This window comes from Myxocyprinus asiaticus, chromosome 25, assembly GCF_019703515.2.
Source record: "Myxocyprinus asiaticus isolate MX2 ecotype Aquarium Trade chromosome 25, UBuf_Myxa_2, whole genome shotgun sequence".
In the NCBI taxonomy this organism is placed as follows: domain Eukaryota; kingdom Metazoa; phylum Chordata; class Actinopteri; order Cypriniformes; family Catostomidae; genus Myxocyprinus; species Myxocyprinus asiaticus.
The window spans coordinates 2,300,248-2,315,000 of NC_059368.1; the positions used below are offsets into that span (position 1 = coordinate 2,300,248).

General features: G+C 37.3%; 1 protein-coding gene across 3 annotated transcripts in view; it reads right to left on the minus strand.

Annotated features, from left to right (window-relative positions):
• The window catches only part of LOC127416315 (phosphatase and actin regulator 1-like), a 29,120-nt gene that overhangs the window by 4,531 nt on the left and 9,836 nt on the right, over window positions 1-14,753 (minus strand). For all 3 annotated transcript variants that reach the window (XM_051655608.1, XM_051655609.1, XM_051655607.1), the window contains exons 2-10: window positions 9,961-10,122; window positions 9,753-9,833; window positions 8,394-8,498; window positions 8,074-8,280; window positions 3,622-3,856; window positions 3,181-3,341; window positions 2,932-3,088; window positions 593-648; window positions 156-217 (exon numbers count right to left, since the gene is read on the minus strand). In XM_051655608.1, coding sequence (XP_051511568.1) covers window positions 156-217; window positions 593-648; window positions 2,932-3,088; window positions 3,181-3,341; window positions 3,622-3,856; window positions 8,074-8,280; window positions 8,394-8,498; window positions 9,753-9,833; window positions 9,961-10,122 — 1,226 coding nt within the window. The remainder of the gene's footprint in view (window positions 1-155; window positions 218-592; window positions 649-2,931; window positions 3,089-3,180; window positions 3,342-3,621; window positions 3,857-8,073; window positions 8,281-8,393; window positions 8,499-9,752; window positions 9,834-9,960; window positions 10,123-14,753) is intronic.

Here is a 14,753-nt window from a genome sequence, read left to right on the forward strand (position 1 = left end):
CATTTCACATATAACAGACATCACACACACACATACCTAAAGATGTTGCGTAACTCTAATCTAATCTGTGCCGTAACCCAAAATAGTGTTGCTATAGGAACACAGTCTGAAAACCCTCAAATCTCTCGTTTTAGCAAAATCTCTCTTCGTCTCACCTTCCGTGAGAGTCTTTTTTTTAATTCTCTTTTCTCTTCCAACTCCTCCTGTTCATTCCGAGCTGAAAGAGAGACACAGAGAGAATCAATGAAAGAGAAAAACTAATACGGTAATTGTGCAAAAAACGTTTTGAAAAATTTTGAAACTAAATAGGCATCTAAAAAATGCAATGCTCATGGAGTAAGATGCTAAAAAACAGCAAACCGCGATGCAATGACAAAAGATCGGACACAAGTACACAGACCAACAACTAAAAAATAGCACAGACGAACTTGCTCCATCTCCCTCTGTTCCACCTTGAGTACTTCCAAATAACCTTTGTTACCAGTTCAGTTCCTCTACTACTAATTTAGAAATGTACAAAATGCTATAACGAAGACTTTAACATCACTAAACGTCAGCTGGTGTAGATGTGTGAGGATGAATGTTAACTTACGTTTGAGGATGTTTCTCTGTTCTAGTTCTTCCGCTGATGGTCTCTGACTGAGTCGACTGCCGATAGACAGATAAACTTAATTTAGGAAAGTTAAAAAAAAGATAAACTACGCAAAATTACACAGTGAAAGTTCTGTGCAAAACATTTGTCAAACTATTTTCGTAAAACGTAAAAATTATGCAATAATTTACACAAGACCCAGACATTTTTTGTAAAGACAAATTTCCTAAAACTATTTTTGTAAAACGAGCACGTTACACTGAAATTTCACATAGATTGCCTACAAATGTTGATGTAAAATAAATAAATAAAACGTAAAATGACGAGGAAATGTCATGTTAATTGTCCATAAATTGCAGTATAAAACGTTCATAAAAAAAATTTCAGTGTTAAACATTCATAAAATTGTTTCCATTAAACGTAAAGCTTAAGTTGGCCACAATTTCAGTGTAAAACATTCACAAAACTAAATTTCATAGTAAAACATTCATAAAACTGTTTGCATAAAATGTTAAACAAACTTTTACACCGAAATTTCACATTTGTTGTGCACAAATTTCGGTTTAAAACATTTATAAAATGAAATTTTGGTGTAAAATGTTTGTAAAACTTTTTATAAAATGTAAAAACAAACATTTTACACAAATTTCACAAGAGTTGTCCACAAATTTTGGTTTGTGGACAATTTCTCTGTAAAACGTTCAAAAACTGTTTGCATTAAACGTAAAAGGAACGTTTTACACAGAAATTTCGCATACATTTTCCACAAATTTTGGTGTAAAATGCTCGGAAAACTTTTTTTATAAAACGTAAAATGACGTGGAAATGTCATGTAAAAGTTACATTTTATGCAAACAGTTTTATGAATTTTTTACACAAAAATTTTACAACAAAATTGGCAATTTATGAGCAATTTCTGGCTTCAACATTTGTTTTGAGTTTTATGAAAATAGTTTTATGAACATTTTACACAACAAAAGTTTGTTTAATTAACGTTTTACTCTGATTTGTGAAAAACATGAAATTTCTGTTTAAAATGTATTTTTTTAATGTTTGATGAAAATAGTTCTATGAATGTTTTACATAAAAAGTTTATTTTATGAACATTTTACACTGAAATTTGTGTGAAATTTATGCACAATTTCTGAGTAAAATGTTCATTTTACATTTTATGCAAACAGTTTTATTTACGTTTTACACCTAAATTGTCCACAAACCAAAATTTGTGGACAACTCTCGTGAAATTTGTGTAAAATGTTTGTTTTTACATTTTATAAAAAAGTTTTACGAACATTTCACACCACAAATTTTGGTTTGAGTTTGGTTTATAAACATTCATAAAATTGTTTCCATTAAACGTAAAGCTTAAGTTGGCCACAATTTCAGTGTAAAACATTCACAAAACTAAATTTCATAGTAAAACATTTATAAAACTGTTGGCATAAAATGTTAAACAAACTTTTACACCGAAATTTTGCATCAATTTCCCACAAATTTCAGAGTAAAATGCTCTTAATCTTTTTTTTATAAAACGTAAAATGACGTGGAAATGTCACGTTAATTGTCCATAAATTTCAGTATAAAACGTTCATAAAACATTTCTGTGTAAAATGTTCATAAAACAAAATTTCAGTGTTAAACATTCATAAAATTGTTTCCATTAAACGTAAAGCTTAAGTTGGCCACAATTTCAGTGTAAAACGTTCACAAAACTAAATTTCATAGTAAAACATTCATAAAACTGTTGGCATAAAATGTTAAACAAACTTTTACACCGAAATTTCACATTTGTTGTGCACAAATTTCAGTGTAAAATGTTCGTAAAACTTTTTTATAAAATGTAAAAACAAACATTTTACACAAATTTCACAAGAGTTGTCCACTAATTTTGGTTTGTGGATAATTTCTCTGTAAAACGTTCCTAAAACTGTTTGCGTTAAACGTAAAAGGAACGTTTACACAGAAATTTAGCATAAGTTGTCTACAATTTCAGTGTAAAACGTTCGTAAAACTGTTTGCATAAAACGTAAAGCAAACATTTAACAAAGACATTTCGCACTAATTGTCCACAAATTTTGGTGTAAAATGTTCGTAAAACGTTTTTCATGAAATGAAAAATTACCGCTTACATGGACATTTGTGTGAATTGTGTTACGTAAGACTGGTTTTAAAACGTTTGTAAAAAGCATTCTTATTTAAACTGTTACATTCGATTCAATACATCAATTTATGTGAACATTTTTCTCCTGAACAATTTATACCGAATGAGCAATTAACAACAAATCGTGGTGTAAACCACTCTAAAATCATTCTTATGATGTGTTTGTTTGTGTTCTGACCGAGTGAGTTTGGTGCCGATCTGTTGCCTGGACTCGAGTCTCTCCTGATCACTCATCATTGGCAGGATGTTTTTATCCTCTAGTTCTCTTTTGGACGGTCGATTACTCAGTTTGATCGCCAGCGAATCTTTCCGTAAGATCCGTAGAGCCAGTGTACCTGCTCAAACACACAAATAGATGAAAGATGTTCATATTTAAACCCTACACACACAAACACATGCTATACACACACCCCGACAGAGCTCGTACTTGTAAACAGCGAGTCGTCATCATCTTCCTCGTCTTCTTCCTCGTGTGTGTGTGTGCTGAAGGTGTGTGTGAGGAGTGTGTGTGTGTTGACTGGTGAGTCTCTGTTTTCTTTCTCTTCTTCAGTCTCCATGAGGACCGACGGAACCGCCTGCAGTACAGAACTGCATAGACACGGATAGAGTTATGTGCCATTTAAACTCTTATACTCAGTTTAATAATTCGAGTTAGTGGTTTGTTCAAATCACTAAGCCTAATAGTAGAACTGGGAACCGAGAAGTACAATGTACAAATGCAAAGAGGGTTGTTTGAGAGTCAGGTTTAGGGGAACGCAAATATCATTACTTCAGTATACTGTAAAATTCAAGACAATGGAAAGTCCTTATCATGATAGAACAACGTGTGTGTGTGTGTGTGTGTGTGTGTGTGTGTTAATATACTCACCTCTCTATTCTCTGCATGGTGAACGCCAGTGTTTTATTGAGTTCTTCTATGATGCGGCTGGGCGGGTGTATAGACAGGGGTAGTGTAGCATAATGCTGTGGGTGAGAGTGTGTGAGAGTGTGTGTGTGCGTGTGTGTGGCCTGTGACGGCAGACATTTGAGAGCAAACGAAGACGTTGGCTCACAAATCATCACTTTCTTCGGAGGGAGAGGTGGAGACAGTTTAGCAAGTGTTTCTAAAGAGAAGAAAAGAGACCGAAGTTACTGCAACAAAAACATCATTTAGTTTTTCATGCTGCGAAAAACACGGACGGAATTGCGGAATCTAGAATTAATTAACTAAAAAATGCGGCATGTCAAAGAATGTTACATATCTGGCATAAAATAAATGTTTAAATACATTATTCAAATCAAAACTGTGATATGTCATAGTGGGATGATTAAACCAAAAAAACAAAAAGTGGAGATTTTATTAAATAAATACACAGTCTACATGTGCTGCGCACTTACAACAGTTATTTCCAGTCCTTGAATCTGATTGGACGAGACACATTCCATGAGTGCTAATGTCTCAGAACATCAGCACTCGGACGCTTCACTGTTTGTATCACTCTGCTTGTGTTTGTGCCATTCTAAACTAAAGCGTAAGACAGCAGCTACGTGAGTCTTTTCATTTATCCATGTGACATTAAAGATTTGAACCAGCAGGTGGCGACAAAAGACCATTTTTGTGTGTTATGAGCCAGTTAAGTTTGACGTTCATTGAGTCAGCACAGTTCATTGACTTTGTTGTCCTTAAGCCATTTTGCCACAACTTTGGAGGTATGCTTGGGGTCATTGTCCATTTGGAAGACCCATTTGCGACCGAGCTTTAACTTCACGGCTGATGTCTTGAGGTGTTGCTTCAATATATCCACATAATTTCCTTCCTCATGATGCCATCTATTTTGTGAAGTGCACCAGTCCCTCCTGCAGCAAAGCACCCCCACAACATGATGCTGCCACCCCCATGCTTCACGGTTGGGATGGTGTTTTTCGGCTTGCAAGCCTCACCCTTTTTCCTCCAAACATAACGATTGTCATTATGGCCAAACAGTTCAACTTTTGTTTCATCCAACCAGAGGAAATTTCCCCATTTACACTTGCAAACTGTAGTCTGGCTTTTTTATGGCGGTTTTGGAGCAGTGGCTTCTTCCTTGCTGAGCAGCCTTTCAGGTTATGTCGATATAGGGCTCGTTTTACTGTGGATATAGATACTTGTCTACCTGTTTCCTCCAGCATCTTCACAAGGTCCTTTGCTGTTGTTCTGGGATTGATTTGCAGTTTTCGCACCAAACTACGTTCATCTCTAGGAGACAGAATGCGTCTCCTTCCTGAGCGGTATGATGGCTGTGTGGTCCCATGGTGTTTATACTTGCGTACTATTGTATGTACAGATGAACGTGGTACCTTCAGGCATTTGGAAATTGCTCCCAAGGATGAACCAGACTTGTGGAGGTCCACAATTTTTTTCTGAGGTCTTCGCTGATTTCTTTTGATTTTCTGATGATGTCAAGCAAAGAGCCACTGAGTTTGAAGGTAGGCCTTAAAATAGATCCACAGGTACACCTCCAATTCAGTACACCTCCTATCAGAAGCTAATTGGTTAATTGTCTAAAGGCTTGACATCATTTTCTGTAATATTCCAAGCTGCTTAAAGGCACAGTTAACTTAGTGTTTGTACACATCAGACCCATTGGAATTGTGATATAGTCAATTAAAAGTGAAACAATCGGTCTGTAAACAATTGTTGGAAAAATTACCATGTGTCATGCACAAAGTAGATGTCCTAAACGACTTGCCAAAACTATAGTTTGCTAATATTAAATCTGTAGAGTGGTTAAAAAATTAATTTTAATGACTTCAACCTAAGTGTATGTAAACTTCTGACTTCAACTGTATATATTCAACATTAGGGTTAGGGTTTACTCTTGCGCAAAGGCTACCGCAAAATACTTGTGGAGGACCCCCGCTTGGACAGCTATTTTTACACAGAGAAAATAGGATGTATTTGACCAGAATTCCCATTATCTTCAGCAAGCTGACTAACACTACACTACTGCTAACACAAGCTCAATAGCTCTCTCTCTCTCTCAAACACACACATACACATCCTAGTTTTTCCAGTGACTTGTTAGAAACAGCCCAAGCCGTTGTTACTTGTTCTAAAGTGATGTTTTCAATTTGGTAAAGGGTGCTTGTGCGCATCTTTTGAACTATCAACGGCAGATCCAGATCCGTGGCATAACAAAGTAGTTCCATGCACAACTGCATTTTATTTTTTATTATTTTATTTTTGTGACAGTCCTTAGTTTTCCTAATGTTTTAATTTACTTATTCTTTGACCTGTTTAATATATCATTATTGATATATTAAAGCAATATCACACTCGCAATCGTGCTGTATGGCCCTAAGCATGGCTGTGATTACATGGATCTGATGTAGGGTCATACAGCACGACTGCGAGTGTGATATTGCTTTAATATATCACTAATAATTATATTAAAGCAATATCTCACAAGCAAGAGTTCTGTTGTACTGAATAAAAGTTTTCATTAATGCTTTCATTAATACTGTGATGCTCCCGAGATTTTTTCTTTTTTTTGTTTTGGTCATCAAACCCAGTTCTGCACAGCAATGTTGCGCTCTAAAAAATAAATAAACACATTTTAATTTCATAAAAAAAATTCCATAACATTAAATTGAGTGAGCAATCTTTAATAATAAAAAAAAAATTAAAAAAATAAAAACCCTAAATATTTTACATTTTATTAAAATAATTGTGTTAAATTTTACGCAATTCAATTTTATGGAATTTTGTTATGAAATTAAAATGCGTAAATCTTAAAAATAGGCTAAAATATTTTTTTGTGTGTGTTCATTGTGCTTTGAGGATACAAATAATGCAATGGTATGTTGAACGCATCTTAGGTCCTCGTGGTGGCGACCTCAATCCGGGTGGCGGAGGACAAGTCTCAGTTGTCTCCGCTTCTGAGACCGTCAATCCGCGCATCTTATCATGTGGCTCATTGTGCATGACACCGCGGAGACTCACAGCATGTGGAGGCTCATGCTACTCTCCACGATCCACACACAACTTACCACACGCCCCATTGAGAGCGAGAACCACTAATCACGACCACGAGGAGGTTACCCCATGTGACTCTACCCTCCCTAGCAACCGGGCCAATTCGGTTGCTTAGGAGACCTGGCTGGAGGTACTCAGCACACCCTGGATTCAAACTCGCGTCTCCAGGTGTGGTAGTCAGCGCCAATACTCGCTGAGATACCAAGGCCCACAAGACACATGTTTTAATTAAACTGCAGTAGCACAAATAGCTTCAGAGTTGGTACGTTCGATTTATTTCCATGAATGAATTCAAATTGTCTGTTCCAATGAATGGAATCAAAGTTCGATTCATTAGTGCCATTATGAAAAAAAGTCTCCATGTGGAATTCTTCATGTATTTAAATGTTTTTGTAAAATGTATCAAGGCAACACTTAATTACACAGTGTTACAAATATTACATATTACTATTATTAATTACTATATTAATAACAATAACAATACAGTATGTAAGTACAAGCAGCTCTATATAAAAATTACACAGTAAATACATGTAGTTCATTAGTATAATTGATCAACAACCTATGTAAATACACAGTAAATAAAGTGTGACCTAGGTGGATATTGCAATATTTACCTAGTTTATTGCAATTTATTGTTTTATATGTTTACAATGGGTAGCTCAGGGGTAAAAGACGCTGGCTACCACCACTGGAGTTCGCTAGTTCGAATCCCAGGGTGTGCTGAGTGACTCCAGCCAGGTCTCCTAAGCAACCAAATTGGCCCGGTTGCTAGGGAGGGTAGAGTCACATGGGGTAACCTCCTCATGGTCGCTATAATGTGGTTCGTTCTCGGTGGGGCATGTGGTGAGTTGAGCGTGGTTGCCGCGGTGGATGGCGTAAAGCCTCCACACGTGCTATGTCTCCGTGGCAACGCGCTCAACAAGCCACGTGATAAGATGCGCGGGTTGACGGTCTCAGATGTGGAGGCAACTGAGATTCGTCCTCCGCCGCCCAGACTGAGGCGAATCACTACGCCACCACAAGGACTTAAAAAGCACACTGGGAATTGGGCATTCCAAATTGGGAGAAAAATAAGATATATATCAAAATATCATCAAGGCTGAAAAATATCTGTTGCTATGTATATCGTCCAGCCCTGTTGTAAATGTGGGCGGTCATATGTTAATGAGCTCATGGTTGTGATTTCATAATCATGAGGATTTTCTGAAGCGTTCGTTATCAGTTTATTTTCGATAAATGTTCTGGGTGGACTGGAGTGGACGTTTTGAGTTCATCAGACACTTGAGAGAGAAGTCTACAGAAGAGCCCTCAGTAGTGTGTTACCTGTCAGGTGGTTGGGTATTCTGCTGTATGGCTTCGGCGGTAAGGCAGGAGGCTGTTTTAATGATGATGGCCTTATGTGTGTGATGTCAGCGCTGTCACTTGGCAACGGCACAGGTTTGACAGAGGGCGGGGCTTGAGATGGCTTTGAGACGAGATCAGTGAGACACGTCACTGTTTCTCCAGGCGACTGGACCTCTGAGAACGAAACTACACCGGACAGAGAAAATTAGCTGATAAGTAAGCTTATAAAAAAAACAAAAAGATAAAATACTGTAGGATATGAGCCAATTTAAAGACTGAAGTTGAGTGTTGTAACACACCTGTACCGCAGATGCTGGTGTTTGTAGATTCTGATACCGGACTGATGACCGTCTGTCTATCCAGATCACTCACACACACATGAACGCTGTCAACACTCACCTCATCTACAAACAAAGGCATCGCCAAACTTGACATTACCACTTTATGTGTGTGTGTGTGTGTGTGTGTGTGTGTGTGTGTGTTTTTCTTGCATATGTGAGTGATTCTATGCCGTTACAAACCAGCTGAGAAAATATGAAAACAGACATTTGAGTTAAATTGAACGATTCAAGGTTCCCCCAGTTTTTTAACATTTAAATTCCATGATATTCCCACGACTTTTCCAGTCGCTCAGATTACTGGATAAGGATTTTTTTTAAATCATTTTATAGAGACTGCACTCACGTAGAGCCATTTCAAGTCAATGAAACGTATTAGAGTAGAGCATGACGTCAAAGTTTATTTTTACAATGGGAATTTCTGGACTTTTCAATATTTACCTCATTTTCATGACTTTTCCGGGCATGAAAATCCCTATTTTAATATTCTCTGATATTTCCAGGTTTTTCCATGACCGCGTGAGCCCTAATAATTCTACATTCTGCAGCATTTTAAAAAAAAAATCTTCCATAAATTATGCTTAATGTTTATATATATATATATATATATATATAATTATATAATTATCCTACAGAGAAAGTCGAGTGGTGTTGCAATGACAGATGGGAAAAAACAAAGACATTATGGTACAAACAGGATCATTTCTTAAAAAGAAAAGTAAAAAAAAGTCCAGTGAAATGTTACAGTAATTTTAATTAATTTACTTCAAATGTGTGGCTGAGTATACAGGTTTTCATGTTCTTTTGATGTTAAAAACATTAAAAGTGTTACTGTAATAAAAACAATTATGAATTATATTACTGTTTTATAAATTAAATGTATTAATGTAAATAATAATAGTAATAATAATAATAATAATAATTTCTCTTTTATTAACATTTTCTTTTGCCTAAACTTAAAATAAAATATAGGTCTAAAATTATTAAAACATGGTTTATTTTAAGTTTTAAGAAAAATATTTAATAAAATAAAAACAATTATTTTATTACTATTTTTTTATTAAATATTTTCCTTTAAATTAGCTATTTTCATTTGCCTAAACTTAAAAGAGAAAAATGTCTTAATCAGTTTCTATCTATATTTTACTTTATTTTTTTATTCAATATTTTTTATTTTTTTATTAAAACTTTAGAAGAATATGAATACATCTCCAGTCATTTTTGAAAATAATTTTAGACCCATATTTAACTTTATTATTTTTCTTGGACATGCTTTGCAACACTATTTTTGTGTGTTAGTGAGTGTGTATCACTATTTACCCGTCTCATACACTTCTTTCAACACTCCTCTTTTGATGAGCTCTTCTCTGCTCTGACGTGTCGACATCTTCCTCTCCAGAGCTGTCAATAATTCATGAAACAAGCCAAAACTGAAAACAGCTAAAGATAGCAGCGCATCAGTCTGTATATGTGTGTACAGATAGTTGTGTTGTGCATGTGTGCAGTATTTTTACATGCATGTGTTTACCAGCAGATGTCTGCTTGAACTTGTCACTCTTTTTCTTTCTCCACTTCCATGGTTTGAAGAGTCGTCCTAGACTGGCCAGTTTGCTGCGCCGGCGGATCGGTGGTGTGTGTGTCCCAGGCACCAGAGAATCCGAGCGCATCGCCGCCAGACGCTCAGCGCCCTCTACCGAACACAAGACAAGACTTGTGAGACGTTAAGAAGTAGTTCACCCAAAAATATCAATTTTGCCATCATTTACTCACCCTCGTGTCGTTCAAACTTGTATGCTGTTATTTGTTTTTCCCATGGAGCACAAAAGGAGACTTTTTGGAGAATGTCCAAGCCACTGTTTTCCTTAAAGTGAAAGTGGATGGTGATTTTATCCCATGAAGCTCCAAAAAGGAAAAAAGTACCATAAAAGCAGCCCATATAACTTGTGCTCAATATTAAGATTATTTAAATTATATTATAAGTCTTCTGAATAATACAGTCGTTTTGTGTGAGAAACAGACTCAAATTTAAGTCATTATTGCATTTCTGTATATTCAAACTTGGTGTGACACAATTAGTCACGTGACACATGAGAACCAATGGCATTCAGCATCACTGATGTTAAAGCAATCACATGGCTTTAGAATTTTTAATTTTGTGTACGGACTGCTTTTATGTTACTTTTATGCTGCTTTTGCACTTCTTGGAGCTTAACAGTAAAAATCACCATCCACTTTTATAGTTAAAAAAAAGAGCAGCTTATTCTTCAAAACGTCACTGTTGTGTTTCATGAAAGAAAGGAAATTATACAGGTTTTAAAGAACATGATGGTCAGAAAATTACCGAATCCAGTGAATTTGGGTGAACTATCCCTTTAAACAAACCACACTTTGCAAAACTTTTAAATCTAATGTAAATGTGCAAAAAATGCGATCGGGGCCTGGGTAGCTCAGCGAGTATTGACGCTATCACCCCTGGAGTCGTGAGTTCGAATCCAGGGTGTGCTGAGTGACTCCAGCCAGGTCTCCTAAGCAACAAAACTGGCCCGGTTGCTAGGGAGGGAAGAGTCACATGGGGTAACCTCCTCGTGGTCGTGATTAGTGGTTCTCGCTCTCAATGGGGCGTGTGGTAAGTTGTGTGTGGATCGTGGAGAGTAGCATGAGCCTCCACATGCTGTGAGTCTCCGCGGTGTCGTGCACAACGAGTCACATGATAAGATGCGCGGATCGACGGTCTCAGACGCGGAGGCAACTGAGACTTGTCCTCCGCCACCCGGATTGAGTTGAGTAACCGCTCCACCACGAGGACCTACTAAGTAGTGGGAACTGGACATTCCAAACTGGGGAGAAAAAATAAATAAATAATAATAAAAAAAAAAATGCGATTACGCTAACGACAACGACAAATTCCAGTCATAAATGTGCCAAAAGAATTCAGGTTATTTTTAAATGTAAAGTGAATAATTGCATCATACATACTATAACAGCAGAGAGAAAATTCCTTTAACATTCAAGCAGTTGGAAAAACTAATCCAATAATCACCATGGAAATTAATAAAACACTTTTTCCACCCTCTTTCCGTTTGTCCGAGACCTGTCAGATTAGGTTGATGTTTTTAGACATTTTTATTATTTTTTCCATTTGGTAACTCATGGCTCCAATCAAAAAAGCATATTTATTATGAACACATTTATTCTGTAAAAAGGAGTAAATTAGAAAGTGAAAAGACTGAGTATAATCCCAATCTTCCAAACCCAGGAGATTAATCTCAGAAGTGTAAGAGATACATATCATATCATCATAACTCTGCTCTGATAGTTCAAAATTCATTTCACAGCTCATGACTTATATGGTTCCTTACTGATTGTAATGGCCTAATAAGTGATCCCTTCATAATGTTTTATGAGTTCAACTTCTATACCAGCCGAAGAAATAAGTAGTCACTTAATTAGTTTAATTTGGTCACTTTTTCGGCATGCAAACAATTTCGCTTTGAAATTCTGACTAGTAAATGCACTCAAAAAATATTTTAGCCTGTTTTGAAGATTTCTATTTAATAACAAAAGTACACCAAATTGAACTGTGTTATGTTCAACAAAATTAAATTAATAAAACTTAAAATATATGCGAGAACAGTGCAAAAGGCCTTCAAAAGCCTTTTGCAATTTAAGAAAACTGGGTATAAAAAAATAAATAAAAATGTATGATCTCATGAAAAGTCGTACATAAGTTACGAAGTGGCAATTTCGTGTGATGTCGCACGATGTTGTTCACATAAACATGTACGACTTCATCACATGCAAATTCCCAGATATCTAATGCGGAAGTAAGCGTGTGTTCCGTGCACGAGGCGTTAAGGACATACTTATTAATATTATGCCCTTTTCTCGATTTTCTCCCCTTTTTCTCCCCAATTTGGAACGCCCAATTCCCAATGCGCTCTAAGTCCTCGTGGTGGCGTAGTGACTCGCCTCAATCCGGGTGGCGGAGGATGAATTTCAGTTGCCTCCGCGTCTGAGACCGTCAATCCACGCATCTTATCACGTGACTTGTTGAGCGCGTTATCGCAGAGACCTAGCACGTGTGGAGGCTTCACGATATTCTCCACGGCATCCACGCACAACTCACCACGCACCCCACCAAGAGCGAGAACCACATTATAGAGACCACGAGGAGGTTACCCCATGGGACTCTACCCTCCCTAGCAACCGGGCCAATTTGGCTGCTTAGGAGTCCTGGCTGGAGTCACTCAGCACGCCCTGGATTCGAACTCGCGACTCCAGGTGTGGTAAGTTATCGTCAATACTCGCTGAGCTACCCAGGCCCCACCCAAACCCCTTACCTAAACTTAACCAATCAGTAGATTGTGTAAACATGATAGGAAGATGTGTGTGACAGAAGCAAGTAACTGTTGCGTATTAGATGGAAACGATGTCTAGCGACGTCACTGGCTGTAGTGAAAACCAGACGAGCGCAGTCACACGATATCATATGAATTAGCCGTACGAATCCTGACGATTCCGCCGTGAGAGTGTGTTGGGTTAACTTTAAAAGACGTGCGCAGGAAGATCAACATTCTGTACAGAACAAAAGTAAACAGCACAATTACCTACTGTATAAACTAACTGCCGGCCAACACAACCGCTGCATTGAAATCACTGGAAAAATCCTCTGGGAAAACTAGAAGCGTTTTTTTTTTTTGTGAACTACAACAACACCTCGACTGTCAGAGTGTGTATAAAAATAGGTTGGGCGCATTACAAATGGGTCAGCAGGTAAAGGAAAGCGTGATGCTTGTCTTCCAGCAGAGCTTTTCAGCTGAACACTGAACTCGAGGATCATCTACTGTGCCACTAAATGTACAGACTGGCATATGTAGGCCATCAGGACACACACACAAAACGTCTTGAAAAAATGTCTTGGTAATAAGACTCCAAATTAATCAAAATAAACCAACGGAACAAACAAACACCTGTACATCACCCAAATGTCTATTCGATGTGTGTGTTTACATCTGGAAGACGTATAATTTACATTGTTTGCTCATCTGCAATACGTCTATAAGACGTTTTCTCTCGGATGTCTTTGAGACGTTTATGATTAAGAATGTATGTAAATCTTTTTAGCAGATGTTAATTAGAATGTGATGCTTTCCAGATGCTCTTAAACAGACATCTCGGAGATGTACGTGGGCTGTATCTGGGATTGCTCGTTGCAATAATCTTTCAATGATTCGATACCAAAATAATAACACATCAGCAGCACATAATTAATATTGCTCACACTTTACATTATTAACAATAGCACATTATGTGATACTAAATAATACTGTGAACTACATGCAATAACTCTTATCTGCTGTAGCTTGCTACTTTATTACACTACAAAACAACATTGTATTGTTATTGTAATTAATAATACATGTAAAGTGTTACTCAATTAGGAATCAAATCAGCCAATACACTGTAGCATGAGAATGAATTACCAATAGAAAACAAACATTGAACATAAAAATGTGGAATTATCTAACTATCAGTGTTTCAAAGGGGTGCACAACAGTGACCCAGGGGTGCACAACACAACAAAATTAGCAAAAGCAACGGGAATAAACCACAACACAATAAAATAGACAGAACGTAAATATTATTAAACACTCATTTGAATTTGTGTGGCAGTTCTGACTTAATGCTGATTCCGCTGGGTCTTAATTTTGTTGTGCTGTGGTTTATTTCCGCTGATTAATTTGATTTGCGGATTTTGTAGTGACGTGCACCCCTGGGTCACAGCAAATAATTATGTAATTTGTCAGTTTCTGTGAGGATATGTGCATTCCTACTAGGACTTATTTAATATTTAACAATGACAAACCATGGTTTACAGCAGAGCTCAGGCAGCTTCGTCAGGCCAAAGAGGATGCTTACAGGGGTGGGGATAAAGTCTTGTACAATCAGGCCAGGAACACACTGAATAAGGGAATCAGAGTGGCTAAAAGAAGATACTCTGAGAAGCTGAAAAACATGTTTTCAGCTAACGACCCTGCATCAGTGTGGAGTGGCATGAAACAACTTACGAATTACAGGACTCCTGCCCCCAACCCTGTAGTGGACCAACAACTGGCTGATGACCTGAATGTGTTCTACTGCAGATTTGAAAGGCCCAATCTCACACCCCACACCCGCTCTGACCTTCACTTCACACAAACACCAACACCTCCTGCAACCCCCCTCCTGCTACTCAACCTGCACTTAAGATCTGTGAAGATGATGTGAGCCACATCTTTCAGAAACAAAAGACGAGGAAAGCTTCAGGCCCAGATGGCGTCT